Genomic DNA, 18849 nt, shown 5'->3' on the forward strand with positions numbered 1-18849 from the left:
TTAGGGCACAAAGGGACCTTCGTCTTATCTAGTGAGCTCGAGCTAAAAAGCAACCACCCAGATCACCATAGCAACTACTCATAATACCATAGCAGCATCCTAGCAGCCACCAAAAACACCATAGCAACAGCCTAGCATCCACTTATAACACCTGAGCAACTACTCATTACACAGTAGCAACATCCTACCAACCACCAAAAATCACCAGAGCAACTACTCAAAACACCATAGCAACAGCCACACATCCACTTATAACACCATAGCAACTACTTAAAATACCATAGCAACATCTTAGCAACCACCAAGAACACCATATCAGCTGCTCTTAACATCATAGCAACAGCCTAGCAGCCACCAAGAACACTATAGCAACTTCTCATATTATCATAGCAACAGCATCCACACTATAGCAACTACTCATTACGTTGTCGCAACATAGCAACCACCAAAATCACCACATCAACTATTCAAAACACCATAGCAACAGCCTGTTATCCACTTATAACACCATAGCAACTACTAAAAAAACATAATGAGATCTTAGCAACCACCAAGAACACCATATCAGCTGCTCATAACATCATAGCAACAGCCTAGCAGCCACCAAGAACACTATAGCAACTTCTCATATTATCATAGCAACAGCCTGGCATCCACTTATAACACCATAGCAACTACTTAAAATACCATAACAACATCTTAGAAACCACCAAGAACACCATATCAGCTGCTCATAACATCATAGCAACAGCCTAGCAGCCACCAAGAACACTATAGCAACTTCTCATATTATCATAGCAACAGCATCCACACTATAGCAACTACTAATTACACTGTAGCAACATCCTAGCAACCACCAAAATCACCACAGCAACTACTCAAAACACCATAGCAACAGCCTGGCATCCACTTATAACACCATAGCAACTACTTAAAATACCATAACAACATCTTAGCAACCACCAAGAACACCATATCAGCTGCTCATAACATCATAGCAACAGCTTAGCAGCCACCAAGAACACTATAGCAACGTCTCATATTATCATAGCAACAGCATCCACACTATAGCAACTACTCATTACATTGTAGAAACATCCTAGCAACCACCAAAATCATCACAGCAACTACTCAAAACACCATAGCAACAGCCTGTTATCCACGTATAACACCATAGCAACTACTAAAAAAACATAACAAGATCTTAGCAACCACCAAGAACACCATATCAGCTGCTCATAACATCATAGCAACAGCCTAGCAGCCACCAAGAACACTATAGCAACGTCTCATATTATTATAGCAACAGCATCCACACTATAGCAACTACTCATTACATTGTAGAAACATCCTAGCAACCACCAAAATCACCACAGCAACTACTTAAAACGCCATAGCAACAGCCTAGCAGCCACCAAGAACACCAGCATAGCAAATACTCAAAATACCATAGCAACATCTTAGCAACCACCAAGAACACCATATCAGCTGCTCATAACATCATAGCAACAGCCTAGCAGCCACCAGGAACACTATAGCAACTACTCATTACATTGTAGAAACATCTTAGAAACCACCAAAATCACCACAGCTACAGCCTAGCATCCACTTATAACATCATAGCAACTACTCAAAATACCATAGCAACATTTTAGCAACCACCAAGAACACCAGAGCAACTACTCAAAACACCATAGCAACAGGCTAGTGTCGACTTATAACACCATAGCAACTATTCAAAATACCATAGCAACATCTTAGCAACCACCAAGAACACCACAGCAGCTGCACATAACCTCATAGCAACATCCTAGCATCCATTTATAACACCATAGCAACTACCGATAATACCATAACAACATCTTGGCAACCACCAAGAACACCAGAGCAACTACTCAAAACACCATAGCAACAGCCTAGCATCCACTTAAAACACCATAGCAACTTCTCAAAATACCATAGGAACATCTTAGCAACCACCAAGAACACCACAGCAGCTGCACATAACCTCAAAGCAACATCCTAGCATCCATTTATAACACCATAGCAACTACCGATAATACCATAACAACATCTTAGCAACCACCAAGAACACCAGAGTAACTACTCAAAACACCATAGCAACAGGCTAGCATCAACTTATAACACCATAGCAACTACTCAAAATACCATAGCAACATCTTAGCAACCACCAAGAACACCAGAGCAACTACTCAAAACACCATAGCAACATCTTAGCAACCACCAAGAACACCAGAGCAACTACTCAAAACACCATAGCAACATCTTAGCAACCACCAAGAACACCAGAGCAACTACTCAAAACACCATAGCAACAGCCTAGCATCCACTTAAAACACCATAGCAACTACTCATAATACCATAGCAACATCTTAGCAACCACCAAGAACACCACAGCAGCTGCACATAACCTCATAGCAACATCCTAGCATCCATTTATAACACCATAGCAACTACCGATAATACCATAACAACATTTTAGCAACCACCAAGAACACCAGAGTAACTACACAAAACACCATAGCAACAGGCTAGCATCAACTTATAACACCATAGCGACTACTCATTATACCATAACAACATCATAGCAACCACCAAGAACACCAGAGCAACTACTCAAAACACCATAGCAACAGCCTAGCATCCACTTAAAACACCATAGCAACTACTCAAAATACCATAGCAACATTCTAGCAACCAACTAGTAACCAACTAGAACAGGGGTTTTCAAATTGGGTGAATGGGAGCCTCCCCTTAGAGTAGGTAAGGACAGCCAAGCCCCCCCCCCCCCTCCCCAAAATCCCGTCCGCCTGCCCTAACCCACACATTAAAAAAAAAAGATTTTTAAAGGTTGTTTGTTTTGTTGCAATTGCAATGCATAATACTGACATACATAGGTAACTCTTTGACATAACTCATCCAATTAGTTATTTTTTTGAGTGCACACACCTCTTCAGTAATGCCATCTTTTGTGTGTTCCATGCAATGATGACATTCAATATCTGATTGAAAACATTTTATTTCCACAACTTTTTTAAAAAGTGCATTCATAAATGATTCTTTGCAACAGCAAATAATTTCCAACTTCATGCAGGCCTAATTGAGGCTTAAAATCACTGAGCATCAGTTGACAAGTCAACAAAACATGCTTAAAAATACAACAATACAACAAGTGCCAAAAATACAACTAACGGCACTCCACGGCTGCAATCGGTGCGTGTTTCTGCGCATATTTGACAGAGATTGTCTCAAACAAAATCCGCACAATGGACATGTCTCTGATCAATAAAAAAACAACGCTGTTTGTTCACGGAACACATAACTTCTAACAGTCAACTGCATTGCAGGTATATCAGATCGAACAGCTTAACATAGGTTATCAAATTTTTTTAACGATTTCAGCCACATAAAACCTTAAAAAACAAACAAAATGCCATTCATATAATGTGTGCTACGAGCGGCATCAACCCCATGGCCCAACCAATTTATGCATTCAACACAACATAACTTTGACTTTCAATTTTATCGTCATTATCAGTGGGAACAATGATGCCTCGCTTTTGATGCGCAGAGGTGTTCGATGCGGGGCTGCACTGCAGAGAGAAATAAACGCAAGTCGTCCTCCACCTGCAGCCTTGATCTGTATTTGTTTTTAATCAGTGTCAGTGCGGAAAACCCACATTCACACAAGTAGGTGGAGGTGAAGGGGATTAGGACTTTCATAGCCTTCGTGGAGATCTGGGGGAACTCGCTCTCCACAGACAACCAGAAACGCGTGATCGGCATTTCTCCCAGTCTCTGCTTCAAGTCCATATTCGCGCTGAGCTCGATCAGGGCCTCCTCCTCTTGCAGGCTCAGTCCATCACCGGGTGTGTGGGGGAAGAGAACGGATTTCTTACCCACTGATTTCCCAATGCGTCCTCTCCGAAATACTCGCCAAACTGGTCACGCAACCCATTTAAATGCGCAGCGATGATCGGTTGTACAGAGTTAAGGGGCAGCCCTGTCTTCTCCGCGAAATCCTCCAGGGTTGAAAACATTTCCAACGAACCTCGTTCAACACGAGCACACCACAAGTCCAGCTTTTTCCTGAACCCAGACACTTGGTCGTGTGCCGAAAAGACGTGGCACTCTTTGCCCTGGAGAGAGGTGTTGAGGGAGTTGATCCTATCGAAGATGTCGGAGAGATAGGCCAACATACAAGCCAGTTCATGTCTGCCAGATGTTTTGCCAGTGGGGAGTTAATCTCGGTGAGAAAGACGAGGACTTCTTCACACAAATCGCACAGCCTGGCGAGGACTTTGCCCCGAGCGAGACACCTGACCTCGGAGTGCAGGAGCAGCTGCTGGAAGTTAGCGCCCATCTCATTGCAGAGGATTGAGAACAGACGGGCGTTTAAGGCACGCGATTTAATTAAAATAAAATTTTGACAGCATCATCAAGAACGGCACGCAATTCGTGGGGCATCTTTTTTGTTGCTAATGCCTGGCGATGTATAATGCAGTGCTTCCACACAGCCGCGTGGGCAACTGCCTGAACCCGTTGTACGAGACCGCTGTGACGGCCAGTCATTAATCTTGCGCCATCAGTGCATATCCCACAACACCGACCCCAGTCAAGGAAATTAGCCTGGTAAAAGTTGTTCAAGGCTTTGAAAAGTTCGTCAGCTGTTGTGCGGGTGGGTAGGGAAACGCAAAACAAAAAATCTTCCTGCACACTGAGCTCTCTGATAAACCGAACGTACACCATCAATTGAGCACAGTGTGCGACGTCAGTGGACTCATCCAGCTGAATGGCGTGAAAGGGGCTTTCACGAACACCGTCCAGGACCTGCTCTTTGACATCACAAGCCATGTCTGATATTCGTCGCTGGATGGTATTATCAGACATAGGGATCGAGTCAAGTTTAGCAGCAGCTGCTTCTCCCAGCATCACTGAACACACATCTCTAGCTGCAGGGAGTAGCAATGTTTCGCCAATGTTATGGGCTTTGCCTGCCTTTGCTATACGTAGCGCAACACGATAAGATGCTTCTGTCGCCTTCATGTTAATAGTGCCAAATGACTGGATCATGCTTTTTTGTAACTGCAAATAATCACGCTTCCTCTCAAAAAACTCAACAGGCTTGTTCACTAGATTTGTGTGCTTAGTTTCAATGTGACGCCGAAGTTTGCATGGTCTCATGCTATCATTCGCTAGCACCTCCTTGCAGACCACACACTGCGGCAGCGGTGCAGCCTCAGACCCCGACCAGGTAAAACCTAACTTTAAGTATTCAGGATCATATTTCCTACGTTTTTTGCTGGGTCCTGTCTCCTCCCTTAATGCTGACTTCTGTTGAATTGGGACAAGGAAACGATGCATTTTAAAGATAATACACGCACGCACAATTACAGAAATCAATAGAGCTGAATACAGATGTGTACAGGTGTGTGCCGTTATTTTTTCTTTGCGTGTCGCGCCTCCCTTGTGGCTCTTTGGCGCCCCCCTGGGGAGGCGCGCCTCACCTATTGAAAACCTCTGAACTAGAACAATACAGCAATTTCCCACAACACTATTGCAACATCCCAGCATCCACTTATAACACCACAGCAACTACAGTAATACCATAGCAACATCTTAGCAACCAGCCAAACTGAGATTAAGCTTTCAGGTGAAATATTTTAAAGTTACTTTAGATAAAATCATCTGCTAAATGCATAAATGTAAAAATTTGATTTGGTGACAGTTTCAAGCCCCTAAACATCTCACACAGATGAGATTAGCCTTAATCCTCTCACATAATCTCATTCACGTGCAGCTCACACAAAGAAAGAAAGAGAGAGAGAGAGATTCTGTAGGCCATGAGAATGTGTTGAATATTATGTTTATGACATTATAACAGTGAAGACGTGCACTACCATCATGGTTCTGAGCACCATCGCTCTTCTGCTGAAACGGATGTTCATCAACCGCGTCAACCCGTGAGTACATCATTCACTCTCAACCTAATCACAGCACTGTACCAAACTAACTTATTATTCAACACTGTTAGGCAAATTATTATGTATGAGACACAACACAGACTGATGTTAGTGTTTTGCATAATTCTTAATATTAATGCATAAAAATGTGTAACATACACAACAATTGGTTTATATAGTCAATGATTTATTACATTAGTAGCATATGGATACTTTTCAGACTAGAATAAATGGCATGTTGCCTTAAAATTTGGTCATAAGAAGGGAATATAAAAGGCTGGATTGAAACAGCATTTACACAGCAAAATCACCAGTGTTAAATTTTCAGGGATGGTGTTAAATACACAGTGTTGATGCTGTTTTAACACTATCTGGTAATAAAATAACACTGCCATTGCTAGGCCAGTGTTATATCCACGACAGTGTCAGTGTAAAACAAGGGTGTTATCAGATTTCACTCTGAGCGGTGTAAATCAAGCCACGCCTCCACTAAACATTTCCTGTCAGGGATTTTACCGCCATTTTCTTTCAAAGGAGGACTGAAGAGAGCAGGTAAATCTCATAATATTCACTTGGTTTAGCTAAATTAAACTGTTATTTCTCTGTCTGACTCTACGCAGCCATATGCCAAAAAACCTAAATAAGATATTTTTCCCATTTTATTTCCCCTTTGTTCGTTATTTGGTTCAGTTTAATCAGAGCTACCTTGTGTTACGTTGTTCCCTTGTTAGTTTAGTATAAAGTTAAACTGCTAGCTAAAAGTTTGAACCAAGTAGGATAATATTAACAGGAGATATAAATGAAAGAATTGATTGAACCATGATAAAACGCGACATGCACTACAAATTGAAGGTATGAAATTAAGTTTAATGAAAGCTCGTTTATTCACCATATGATGCTCGTTATGAGGTAATCATATAGGCTAGATACCGTGAGTTAACGAGGTCGTTTACATGCACGTGAGTGCACGGATATCGGTTAATTATTCAAATTACTGAAAAACACGGAGAAAACCGCAACCGCATTGCCATGTGTTTTTCAAAGATGTATGCAAACAGGGGAAATATCACCAAACCAACCATTCATTTTACCAAAACCTCACTATATATCATCATTTGTATATTGCTGGATTGGATGCATTGTGTGTTGTAAGCTTTTCGTGGCGCAGATGTCAGACAGATGCAAATGGCAAATACATACGAAAGTGTAAAACGTGTATGGCGAACATTTGTTTTTCTGTCATTATAGATCAGTGGTCTCAAACTCCCGGCCCGCGGGCCATTTGCGGCCCGCCCTCCCCCTCTCTGCGGCCCGCGGCACCTTTCAACAATATAACATAATCTGGCCCGCAGAAAGATTTTTATTCACTTTGTTTCATATTTATTCAATTTTTAATTTAAACGTTTAAGGGTTCGTTCACATGTCGCGTCTAACAACGCGCGTTAAAACGAGTCAAGGCGTTTCTTACTTTCTAAAGTGCTCGGGAGCGGAAGTTGCGTTCCGTGGCGTGGGGCGCGTCACCCGTTGCTACATGGTTGCTACGCAGCCATGAGCCGCGCGCGCTCCGTGATTGCGAGGATAACGGAATGCGTGATCGGACTTTAATTCCTCATCTGAACCTCGCGTCAATCATATCATTTTCACCATCCGATCAGTTAATCTGTTTGGGACTTTGTAGTGTTTGTCCAGAGAAGATTTGTTACTTCCGGGTGAATATCAGCTGTTACTCAGAGAAGAGCTGCGGTGGGGCTCACATCAAGAAGCCACAGCTTCTAATGGAGACACCGCATAATATGAGGCAGAGAATGCAACACACAAACTACAGATAAGAAAAATTGCCATCAAAGTGCCCAGATTAAAAGAGGAAAGATGAGGAGAAACATACAGAGGATAAAAGTATGTATACTGCTATATATTAATGAAGTATAATATATTATTATGTAGCTTGCTATGCAATTACACCTAGCAGTATTATATATTTTATTCTGTTTAACTAGCTTAACATTGACTACCCATTCAGAAGTTTTAGGATCACTTTTCCTTATTCATATTTTTCCACATAAAATAGCAAATTCATTAAAACTGTGGAATAACAAAGATGGAACATAATAAAGTCAATACTATGACTGTAAACAATCCAAAATAAATCAAAACACAAACCCTTACTGATGGTAATTTTTTATAAAGAGAAGGTTAAGAAATCATTTACTTACATAAAATAATGTATATTTTAAAAAAAACACTGCTTTTATTATACATTAAATAATAGAATTTTATCAGTCAATTTACAGAAATATTGTACTTTTTTAACCTTAAAATAGCTCTGCGGCCCTCCGATTAAATGTCAATCTCAGAAATGGCCCCAAGCCAATTTGAGTTTGAGACCCCTGTTATAGATGCTAGTTTGGTGAAAGTACACACTGAGTGCTTAAAATCATTCAGAAGAGATGCTGTTTTTAAGGGCAGTTTATTAAAGAAGACCTGACATGGATGACTTCCAATGAGAAACGACTGCTAATACTTATATAAATTCATTACAGAAGGTAAGTTTATATATTTATACATATAAATCATTTTATTTAACATAACTGAACAGTTAACCAATCTTTTTTGTATAGTTTTGTACATATTATGGTTATTAATCTGGCAAGAAAGTCACATGACCTGCTGCCAACTTTAATAAAAATATATTATCTTCTCATTCATCGTTTTGCTATTGATATCATATTAAATGGCAATCAAATTGATTACTAATTTGAAAATGTATAAATGAAGATTCATATTGTCTTGAGTGCTGTTTTTAATATAAAAAGAATGTTGAGTTTTCAGAGTCTTTATTGTCATTTTTTTGTGATAGGACCCTACCAGACTATATTTGAATACGGCATACCCATGAATTCTGAACTGTTATTCCTTAACCCAGTTTGGAGGATAAGAGCTTACTACTAGTTATGTGAGCACACACAGTACATTAATACTGTACACTGTCTCTAACATGATTTGTTATACTGAGATGATTTTGATTCAAATAACGGTTAAAACTGCACCCTTTTTGGTATTTTCTTGACTCTTTTTGTCTTTGAAAATCTGCAGAAATATGCTGAGGTGATGTATTGCAAAATAGCCAACATACAACAATTAAAGGATAATTGCAGACTACATCCTGATGAAGATATGGATGACCCTCTGTCTGGTCAACAATAGTTTAAATATGGTAAGTGTACATGGGTTTGCTGCTTTTACGGTTTTAAAGTTTAACTGTATACTCATGGTGTTTAAATTCTGTTTTGCTAGGATAGGACAGTGATGTGGCAGCTCTTCCCTGACTCATTCACCTCTTGCCTTCATTTGTGAAAGGAGGAAAGACTGGAGAGGGTCAATGTGCAACTGAAGCTACTGATTGTGCTGTGTAAGTTTTTTTTGGTATTTTGTTCTAGTTGTTTATTCAGCAGTTAGTTTGCTTGCATTGTTCACCCCATGTAAATGCATACAAGTTCATAAATACACATCAAATACATTCATCAAATACACTCTTTTAAAACACTCTTAGGTGATGAGCATCAATCCATGCTTTGAGGGGGATGGATCAGCACAGCCCTGCCTGCTCTGCGTTGGGAACAGAAGTTTCATCCAGAGTTTTTGCATCATTCTGGACCAAAAAGCCATTCCCTGCATGATGAAGACCACTGATGCAGCCTTCCACTACATCATGAGTAAAACAACTACAGAACTAAATACCAGGTTGGAACGTATTTAAGAAAAATGAAAAGTCTTTTGAATTGAAATGTCTGTTTTGTTATGGAAAAATCTTTAGTATTGTGAAGGATAAGCATTTCTGCCTGCCAGTAAGGTAATTGCAGTGTATTTTAATATTCAAGTAGGGTAGGGTGGCTAATTTTTTTTAACTCTCATTTGATTTATTAAAGACCTTATAATAAGTGGTTTTCATGTCACTGCGCTGTGGTATAAGATAACTTTCATTATTCCATACTGTGTTCTGTTTCTAATTGTAGCTGAGGTATTTAAATAAGCAGTGTTAAATGCAAAGTGTTGCGTGTATCAATGTAAATATTAAATGTGATGTACTTTAATAAAAAGAGGTTTTGCAATATTTCTTGTCATTTGTCTTTTATAGAAACAACCCATTAGCAAAAAAAGTGGCTATTAATCAGTATTTTAACACTTAACATTGTTGAATTCACATTACACTGGTGTTGACTTTAAATTAGGAGTGTTAATTTTTAACACTGTATTTGTGTGCCAACACCAGTGTAGTGTGGAAACAACAATGAATAGTGTTGAACAAAGTGTAAAATTTAACAATATTGAGTGTTGAATTAACATATAATGGGTGTTGTTAAATTAAGACTACACTTTTGACTAAATTAACACAGTGTAGTGTGGACACATATACACACTTTGCCGGTGTTAAATTTGACACCGTGGGTGTTATTTTAACACCAGTGATTTTGCTGTGTATGCATGGGTTTTAACAGGGGGTCCGTGGTAGTGTTACTAGGGGTCCTCCAAATACTGTTTGAATGCATTTCTTTTTAAAATGAAGTTTATGCATTAATAGGTTAATAATAATTTAATACATGTAATAGGGTCACTCATCTCTACCCATTAAGGGGTCCTTGGCCTGAAAAATGTTGTTTTAGAGTTATAACACCCTTGTTTTTCTCCTTCAATATCTCCAGACAGCCAGACGCAAGCGTCGCGAAAGAGAAGCCATATGAAAATGATGCAACATCTTCCAAACAATAACAAGAGGAAATCTTCTTCAAACATCTGAGACTCTCCGAGGGGATTCTGGGAGGCCGACCGAGCCTTCTGAAATATTTAATAACACTGTCAAGTCTGATACAAGATGACCAACGTGCAACACACAAGAAAGAGAGAAAGCTGAGAGAGGAGAGATGTGTTTGCAAGAGATCTGACATTTGACTGAGTCAGGCTGGTTTGAACTGGCTGATATATTCCTGAGAAAAACCCTTCAACTTTTAAAGGATCTCCATGTATTTCAGGACCAGGGCCGGTTCATATTTGAAGTAAAGGTGCTGCATACAGATGCAGAGTCCTGTATCATTCATACAAAAGAATCATCGGCTGCACACAGGACCAGCACACACCATCATCATCATCTTCATCCAGACAAACCACAGCATCCTGGTGTGTGATACTGACACATATGTTACTCAAAAAACATCTTAATGGTATTTATATCAGATAATGTCTATACAAAAAAAGTTCATCTCGTGAATGATCGATGCTTTTACATACTGCTTTTATCTGTAAGTGTGTTTATATCTCAACCTTAAGATCAAAATGCATTAGTTTCTCATAGTGTTAGACAGATACAGACAGACAGATCATGTTTGAAAGTGACACAGCTTAACATGACAGAATGACCAATGTTATTGTGATATGGATCAGAAAATCCAATGAAAGCCAAAGAAATGTTAGAAACGATTTACTAAAAACTAATAAAAATATGTCAAAATGATAAAAACAGACACAGGGACAAACTATTCCTGTTTGTGAACTGTAATGATGTATTATTTGCAGTGTTAGGCTAGTTACTTATTTATATTTTACTACTCATTTACTTATTACTCCCAGCCAATCAGTTACACTACCAGTTGCATTACTTTTCCATAACACTCAAAAAATTGGTAATTGGGTAATTTTGGCAATCTGTAAATCGATGAAAGTTAGAAGTATATAAAGAGTACAATTGGCTTAAACTCATTGGCGGCCGTTGACTTCTCTTCTGAGGGCCGCGAATTCGAAATATGTGTTTGTTGCGTCATGTGAAGCATGTGCATCATGTGTCTTGTCAGGGTAGGTGCCTGCTGCACATGCGTCGAAAGAGTTTATGATAAAAGAAACGCTCTCGTTCACAAAATACATGCAAGACACTCACTTAACAGTAAACTCTGATTACACATGAGATTCAGCGAGTATCTGCGAGCGTCTCTTTTATCATAAACCTTTTAGACGCGTCTGCAGCAGGCACTTATTTTTACATGAAGCGTGATGCACACATTGCAAAAATGACTTTCTTACTTAGTATTTTTGTCTTGTTTTCAGTAGATATATCTAAAAAAATCTTAAATGAAGATGTGTTTTTTGATGACCAAAATAACTAAGAAAAAAATCTAGTTTTTAGCCAAAAATTATACCATTTAAGTCAATTTGTGCTTAAAACAGGCAAAATTATCTGCCAATGGGGTGAGATCATTTTTCTTAAATTAAAGGTTTAAGAAAAAAGTTAACTTATTCTAGATTTTTTTTTCTCACCTCATTGAAGGATATTTTTGCTTGTTTTAGGTACTGCCCAACACTGATTATTTGACATGTTCACCATTATACACTGCAAAAAATGATTTTCAAGAAAAAAAAAAATTTTTGCGCGTTAAGAAAAAGTTTACTGAAAACAAGCAAAAAAATATGCCAATGGGGTAAGCAAAAAAATCTTGAACATTTTTCTCAAACACTAAATTCCAGAAAAATTCAAGAAAAATTAGCTTACCCCATTGGAAGTTTTTTTTGCTTGTTTTATACACAAAATCCCTTAAATTTGATAGTTTTGCTCTTAAAACTAGACTTATTTTCTTGGGTCGTTTTGCTCATCAAGAAAAAGCATCTTAATTTAAGAATTCTCGTTTTTTACCGAAAAAAGGCAAAAAAAATTTGAAAATCATTTTTCATTTTTCAACTAAAGAAATAATTTCAACAACTGCTCAAAGAAAACTAAACTGACAACATCTGTAAAAAACAAACAAACAAGATCTGAGCTATGTTACTGATGTTATAGAGCTTTAGAAACAGACATTTTAATTTTATTCCTCTCAAAAAATATTTTTTAAAAATATTTCAATACTTAAATGAAACATAAGTAAAAAAGCCATTTCTAGAGGTATGAAAGTGAATTGCACTGCAAACATGAATTTCTTAGTATTTTTGTCTTGTCAGTAAAAATTTCAAAAAATTCTTAAAGGCGGGGTGCATGATTTTTGAGAAACACTTTGGAAAAGGGAATTGGGCCGAGTACCAAAACACACTTGTAGCCAATCAGCAGTAAGGGGTGTGTCTACTAACCGACATTGTTGCGTGTTTATGGGTGGGGTGTTTTTTTGTCTAAAAACTAGACTTTTCTTTTTGGGTCCTTTTGCTTTTTTGCAGTCATCTGGAGTTATATTTTTATTATACGTGCTGAAAACAAGACAAAAATATGTAATATGTAAGTAAGGAAGTCATTTTTTGCAGTGTGAGCAGTACTCTTTCTTGACAATCTATTTTTGTTTCATTTCCTCAATTTTGCATATAAAAAAGGTGTATATCTGGTTTCTGACTTATGTAAGCTCGAAAATACAGAATGTATTTCCTGTGTTTCCTGATAGGTGCCCTCCACAGGAAATAAAGCTCATGTTTACATTTTATTTCTCATTGAAGTTCTGCAGAAGGAATTGAAAACACAGCTGCCTTTGAAACTTAAACCGCTGCCCTCCTGCGCTACACTCATCCATGCACTCAATCCCAGGTGTCCACAAGAATCCGGGAAGCTCGGATAACACAAATGTAAACGCCTCACAAGACACAGCTGAACTTTCAGCATCTTGTGTGTTTATGATATCAAACAAACAAACAAACAAACAATCTTCTCCTGAAATCCACAAACACATCCAGGACCTACAAGAGAATATTTCATCTGCTTAAACTAAATAAACTTTAGACAAAGCAAGCATCCAGTTAGTTTTCTTAAATCCGAAAAAGCACAATTATCTTGTTTTGTGGAATGAGAATATAAATTATTTGATAAATTCTTAATTTATCCAAAGTTAAAACAAATAACCAAGCTTATACTTTCCTTTAGTTTATAGTAAATCAGTTTTCAAGCTCTATTTTGTAACCTTCAAGCTCAATTGAACATATTGTTTTCAAAATGATGAGCTATCTCTATAATAATGCTTTATATAGCTGCTCCTGTATTGCTCAGTGCTAAAGCATTGCATTGGCAGTGCAAATAGTTATGGGTTTGAACCCAGGGAACACACATACTAATAAAAATGTAATGCAATGCAAGTCGCTTTGGATAAAAGCATCTGCCAAATGCATAAATGTAAATATAACTAGAGGACAAACTTCAATTTTATTCTAACAAAAAAGCCTTATTCACAAATCTAATTTTAGACACAGACTTGTAACTGCTTGTCACTGGCAGCAATAATTTAGCAAATTGAAATGGGCCATACATGTCTCAAACTGTGATTTGCTTAGACACCAATCTGCCAAAGTTAAATAAAACTCTTACTAGACAAAATTATCAAAGTTATGTTATTTATTATATTGCTTTATATACTCAATGTGTATCAACAACTGTCTTATTTATGTTGTTTCTTTATTCATCAAACGACTTTTAAGAGAAATATCTAGCTGAGAAATATCTCAGACAAGGATGTATAGCCTTAATTCAACAAAGGTTTTAATAATGGTAATTATTTATTTGTGGTGCATTATGCATTACATGGTACATTATAGAGAAAATGTGTATTTGGTACACAAATTACATTCTTATCTTGATTACATAATAAATATCTAAATAAAACGTTATTTTGTGATCATTACATTTATTCTGTTTATTTTAAATGGGTATATTCTTTGCATTTGTAATAATTATAAAGTGAGTATGAATTGCATTATCAAATTCTCATCACATTAATTTCTGGATCTATAAGAATAACAGTAATCTCAATTTGACAAAAACACTGCACATACACACATGATCTATAGGAAATGACAAAGAAACTGGTTAAAAATTGGACAGCTGTCGCCACCTGCTGGTTGTTATCATGAATTGTTTCAGTTCATAATAACACATTTGTTTAAATATAATATTTAATCACTACATTAATTCATTTATTTACTTACACAACAACGAAATCTTGACAGAAAATTGCTGGGGTCCCTCCTATTATGGACACTATGACAAAATCTTACTTTAATATAATAATAATAATAATAATAATAGCAACTATTAATATAATTTTGTAAACAGATTGCAAACAGATTTTTTGTAAAAGTTACAAAAGAGAAGAAAAATATACGTTACATTTTATAAATTGAATATGTGTAAAGATTCATACAAGTTCTACAAAATACAGCGTATGTACAACTTAAATAAAGTAGATAAATACAATACTAACATATTTCACACCACAGGATTAAAAACAAACGAAGAATTAAAGAAAAAAGTCATCTAGTGTCTGACGCACAGTATTTAAACTACATTTCCCACAATGCATCATTCCGGTCATATGCGGAAGGCGTACAGTTATAAAGTTCACTGTGCTTGCAACAGTTTTACACAAATTATTAGCGTAAATATACAAGAATTAAAATGACGAACAAGAAGATCATTCAGTTTTCTCAGATCGTCTGGAGAGTTTGTAATTTATTCATGTCTCTGTTTTTCGCATTGGCATCTTACGTGCAGATAAATCATGATTTTATTTACTGCAGATAAACAGTTAATGTGAGCAGTGATTTAAGATGAAAGGTAACTTAGTTATAATTAACAGTACTTGCGTGTTTGTTTAAATGCTCTCTGATAAGCACGTGATCTCGTTGTTGTTTCAGATAAATGATCCAGACGCTGTTTTGTGGATGGTAATTCTTCAGTTTTTACTCTAAATATGACTCATTTCTTATGTAAATCGAGTCATATAGTTAAATTGTTTTCATTTATGCAGATTGCTTATGCTATTCCAGCTGGATTGTGTTTTCTGATTTGCTGTCAACAACAAATAACAGGTAAGAAGTTTGAAAAGAAAGTTAGTTAACGCTGCCGTCTAGTGGACAGAAGGAGGAATTACATAGTCGGTCACAGCTACAAAGACATACCTGCAGTAAAATAAAACAAAAATACCTGCAGTACAGAGATCTCTAAAATATGAGCCGGAAACTGCTAAATTAGCTCCAAAGGGGGCGTGGCTTTCTAACATTGAGATTTAGATAATAAAACACCTACCAGTGATTCCCCCCAAAAATCATGTCCAGACCTTATTCATATAGATTTTGAGAAAGCGTTACCACCAGTTTCCACAAAATTCCTGCCCAATGTTGCCATCAATCCCACAATCTACTTGGGGAAAACTAAGCCCGGCCTCGAGCTCACACCATGCTCGAAACTCATTTTTAGATTATGAGACATATTAGTCTAGATTTTACAAACAGGGTCACATAGTTTTGTGTTATTTTTCAGAGACATTATTATGGAGTAGAATTGCTGATCTTCATGTGCTTGTATCCACTGTATTTGTGTTTTTACTGGGCTGGAATCTTCATAAAGAGGAAATTACAAACATCTTCCAACAAGAGGAAGGAAGGTAACATTCATCATTCAGAGTTGTTTTCATATATTAAACTTGAATAATATTTGTAAGATGTGCTTGGTTTGATGTGGTGTTTGTGTTTGAGGAATAATTGAAATGAAACTCTTATTGTGGTAATTGAATCTCTCTCAGAGAATTTTCTGGACTTCTGCTAACAGTTTTCTGGTTGCTGGTGTGCAGACATTCAGGAAGGTAAATGTAGTTTTAATCTACAGTATATTTTATGTTCATCTATGATCTATGATAACAGTTTATCATTCAAACACATGCAGTTTCAGCTGTATTATGTGCTGTATTAATGTGTTTGTCCTGTAGGGGCGCTGTCGGCTCTCTCAGGCTGTTCACTGCTGTGGGAATCACTGTGTTTCCATTCATCACATGGATGTATTACTACATAAACACAGAACTGAGATCAGATTGGCCTGAACACTGTACAACTGCAATTTAAACCTTAACCCTGAATAAATCACATTATATGGACCAAAAACAAAACAAAAAAACCTGAGCACTGTATTATCTCTGTGAAAGTGTTTTAAAAGAGCTCTATAAATCAAAATGACTTTACAAACTTTATAGATCAAAGCTAGATTTTTGAAGTGATGCAGAAATTAAACATACAGTATTTAACTTAGAAAGCAACTTTTTGGATTATTATATTTTGAATCATGTTGTCTGAAACAATGTGTATTATGTTTTAGGGAAAGGGATTTCACATGATTCTCTGATTCTGAGCATGTCTGATCTTCAGTCAGTCAGGAGGAGCCTACGTTACGAAAATCACCCACTCACACTGAACACATGTGCAATTCAAAGTCAGTTTCAATGGTTGTGCTCACTGTTTTGATAGCTTTAATGTGAAATGCAGATGTGATAACACTTCATTATAGGATAAAATGATTGTGGAAACTTTGATATGCTGTTTAAACAAATTCATAAGGCAGTAATGTATTGACTCATAGGAGGTTCAGGATAGAGTGTGGTTTCAAGTGAATTAAGTATACTTGGACATTTCACTGGGTTGTATAAAAAAACATTTTCAAAGCAAGGCATTGTAACAGGAACTATTGGTTTGAGAATGTGATAAAAGCCTAAAGACAAATTTCTAAATCATAAAACATATCTTAAGCTTGTTCTTCTACATCTTTTCCAGTTAAAAATTCTTTTTTTTATTCACACAAAGTTTCTTATAACAGATACAAGAATGCTTTCATTTTCATTGCTCTCCTGTAAGGTTATTGTAAGAATGCAGAACATGTCCAAACTTTACTGTTTAAAAAGACAAACAACTGAAGTTTCATTTAAAACTCAAAAGATATATGAGATGGTGTCAATCAGGGGTGTAGCCACGAGGGGGGCCTGGGTGGGCCTTGGCCCCCTCATTTACACATGCTGTCATCTTTGCATGAGAGTTCATTAATATTCGGTGCCAATGGCAGTTGGTGCGTAAAGTACAATATTACGCTTTTTCAAAAAAGCACTGAAAGATGAGCAAGGTGGAGAAAATGTGCCATCTACATCATCTGAGTCTACTTTATGTTCTGCTGAAATGGTGAAGTAAATATGCTGTTTTAAATGTGTACAGGTGTTAAAACTGTTTTATTTATAGGTGTTATGCATATATGTGAGTTGCTCCTCATTTTAAGATGGGACCCCCCAAAAATAAAATTCTAGCTACGCCCCTGGTGTCAATACTCATGTTGCACCTTACTTCATAGCTAATATCAACATTGTTTATATGTAAGTTTAATGTAAAGTACTGATCAAATGTTTTATGTATATTACCTAGTTATAAATATATAATATATTTGCACATTGTCAAAATTATGTAACTGAAACAACTTAATACAACAGGTTTTTTTGACTGAACCTGTCTGTACTTAAATTTGTGTGTAAGGTTTGATGTGAGGTATAATGAGGTATTATGTGTAGATGAGTCTCTTGCTCATATTGTAATAATTTTAGCATGCTAACATGTGTTTATTAGGGGTGTCACGATTCTCCAAATCCTCGGTTCGATAAAATTTTCGATTCTAAGGTCACGATTCGATTCTCGGTTTTTACTCTTTTTTTTGAAAGCACAAAAAATGCTATGCAATTTTTTGACTAGACTTTTATGAAATATAATATCTGACCTTCAGGTTTCCCACACCTTAGTTAACTACAAATTCAAGGACATTTCAAGGACTTCCAGGTCCAATACCCTCAAATTCAAGGACTAAATGTGGTGACACATTTCAAGTGAGAGCAAGGTTTCATCGTGTTACCTTTTAAGATACATTTTTACAGTTCCCTTTCGAGGGAACTCGCGCTGCGTCACTACGGTGACACTAGGGGTAAGTGCGTCTGAATGTGTATATCAAATTCAACCAATGGTGAGGCTTAACGACAAAGACAGGGTGATGCGGGAGCCAGGAAGTATATCGCTATCTGAAATATTTCCAATGACGGCATTACAGGGACGCAGGAAG

The 18849-nt window shown here is 37.1% G+C and overlaps 1 protein-coding gene and 1 long non-coding RNA gene across 2 annotated transcripts; both read left to right on the forward strand.

Annotated features, from left to right (window-relative positions):
• Positions 1-6274: 6274 nt before the first annotated feature.
• Positions 6275-10443, forward strand: LOC141351215 (uncharacterized). The gene is made up of 6 exons (XR_012359451.1): positions 6275-6536; positions 8381-8527; positions 8842-8937; positions 9078-9198; positions 9279-9393; positions 9535-10443. It is a non-coding gene; the product is annotated as an uncharacterized lncRNA (long non-coding RNA).
• Positions 10444-15284: 4841 nt separating this feature from the next.
• Positions 15285-18109, forward strand: tmem220 (transmembrane protein 220). Its single transcript, XM_073857808.1, has 6 exons — positions 15285-15480; positions 15624-15656; positions 15740-15800; positions 16252-16375; positions 16514-16573; positions 16697-18109. The coding sequence occupies exons 1-6, from the start codon at positions 15388-15390 to the stop codon at positions 16827-16829; spliced, it is 504 nt and encodes a 167-aa protein (XP_073713909.1). The 5' UTR covers positions 15285-15387; the 3' UTR covers positions 16830-18109.
• Positions 18110-18849: the final 740 nt, after the last annotated feature.

The sequence above is a fragment of the Misgurnus anguillicaudatus genome, chromosome 19 (genome assembly GCF_027580225.2).
Source record: "Misgurnus anguillicaudatus chromosome 19, ASM2758022v2, whole genome shotgun sequence".
NCBI lineage: Eukaryota > Metazoa > Chordata > Actinopteri > Cypriniformes > Cobitidae > Misgurnus > Misgurnus anguillicaudatus.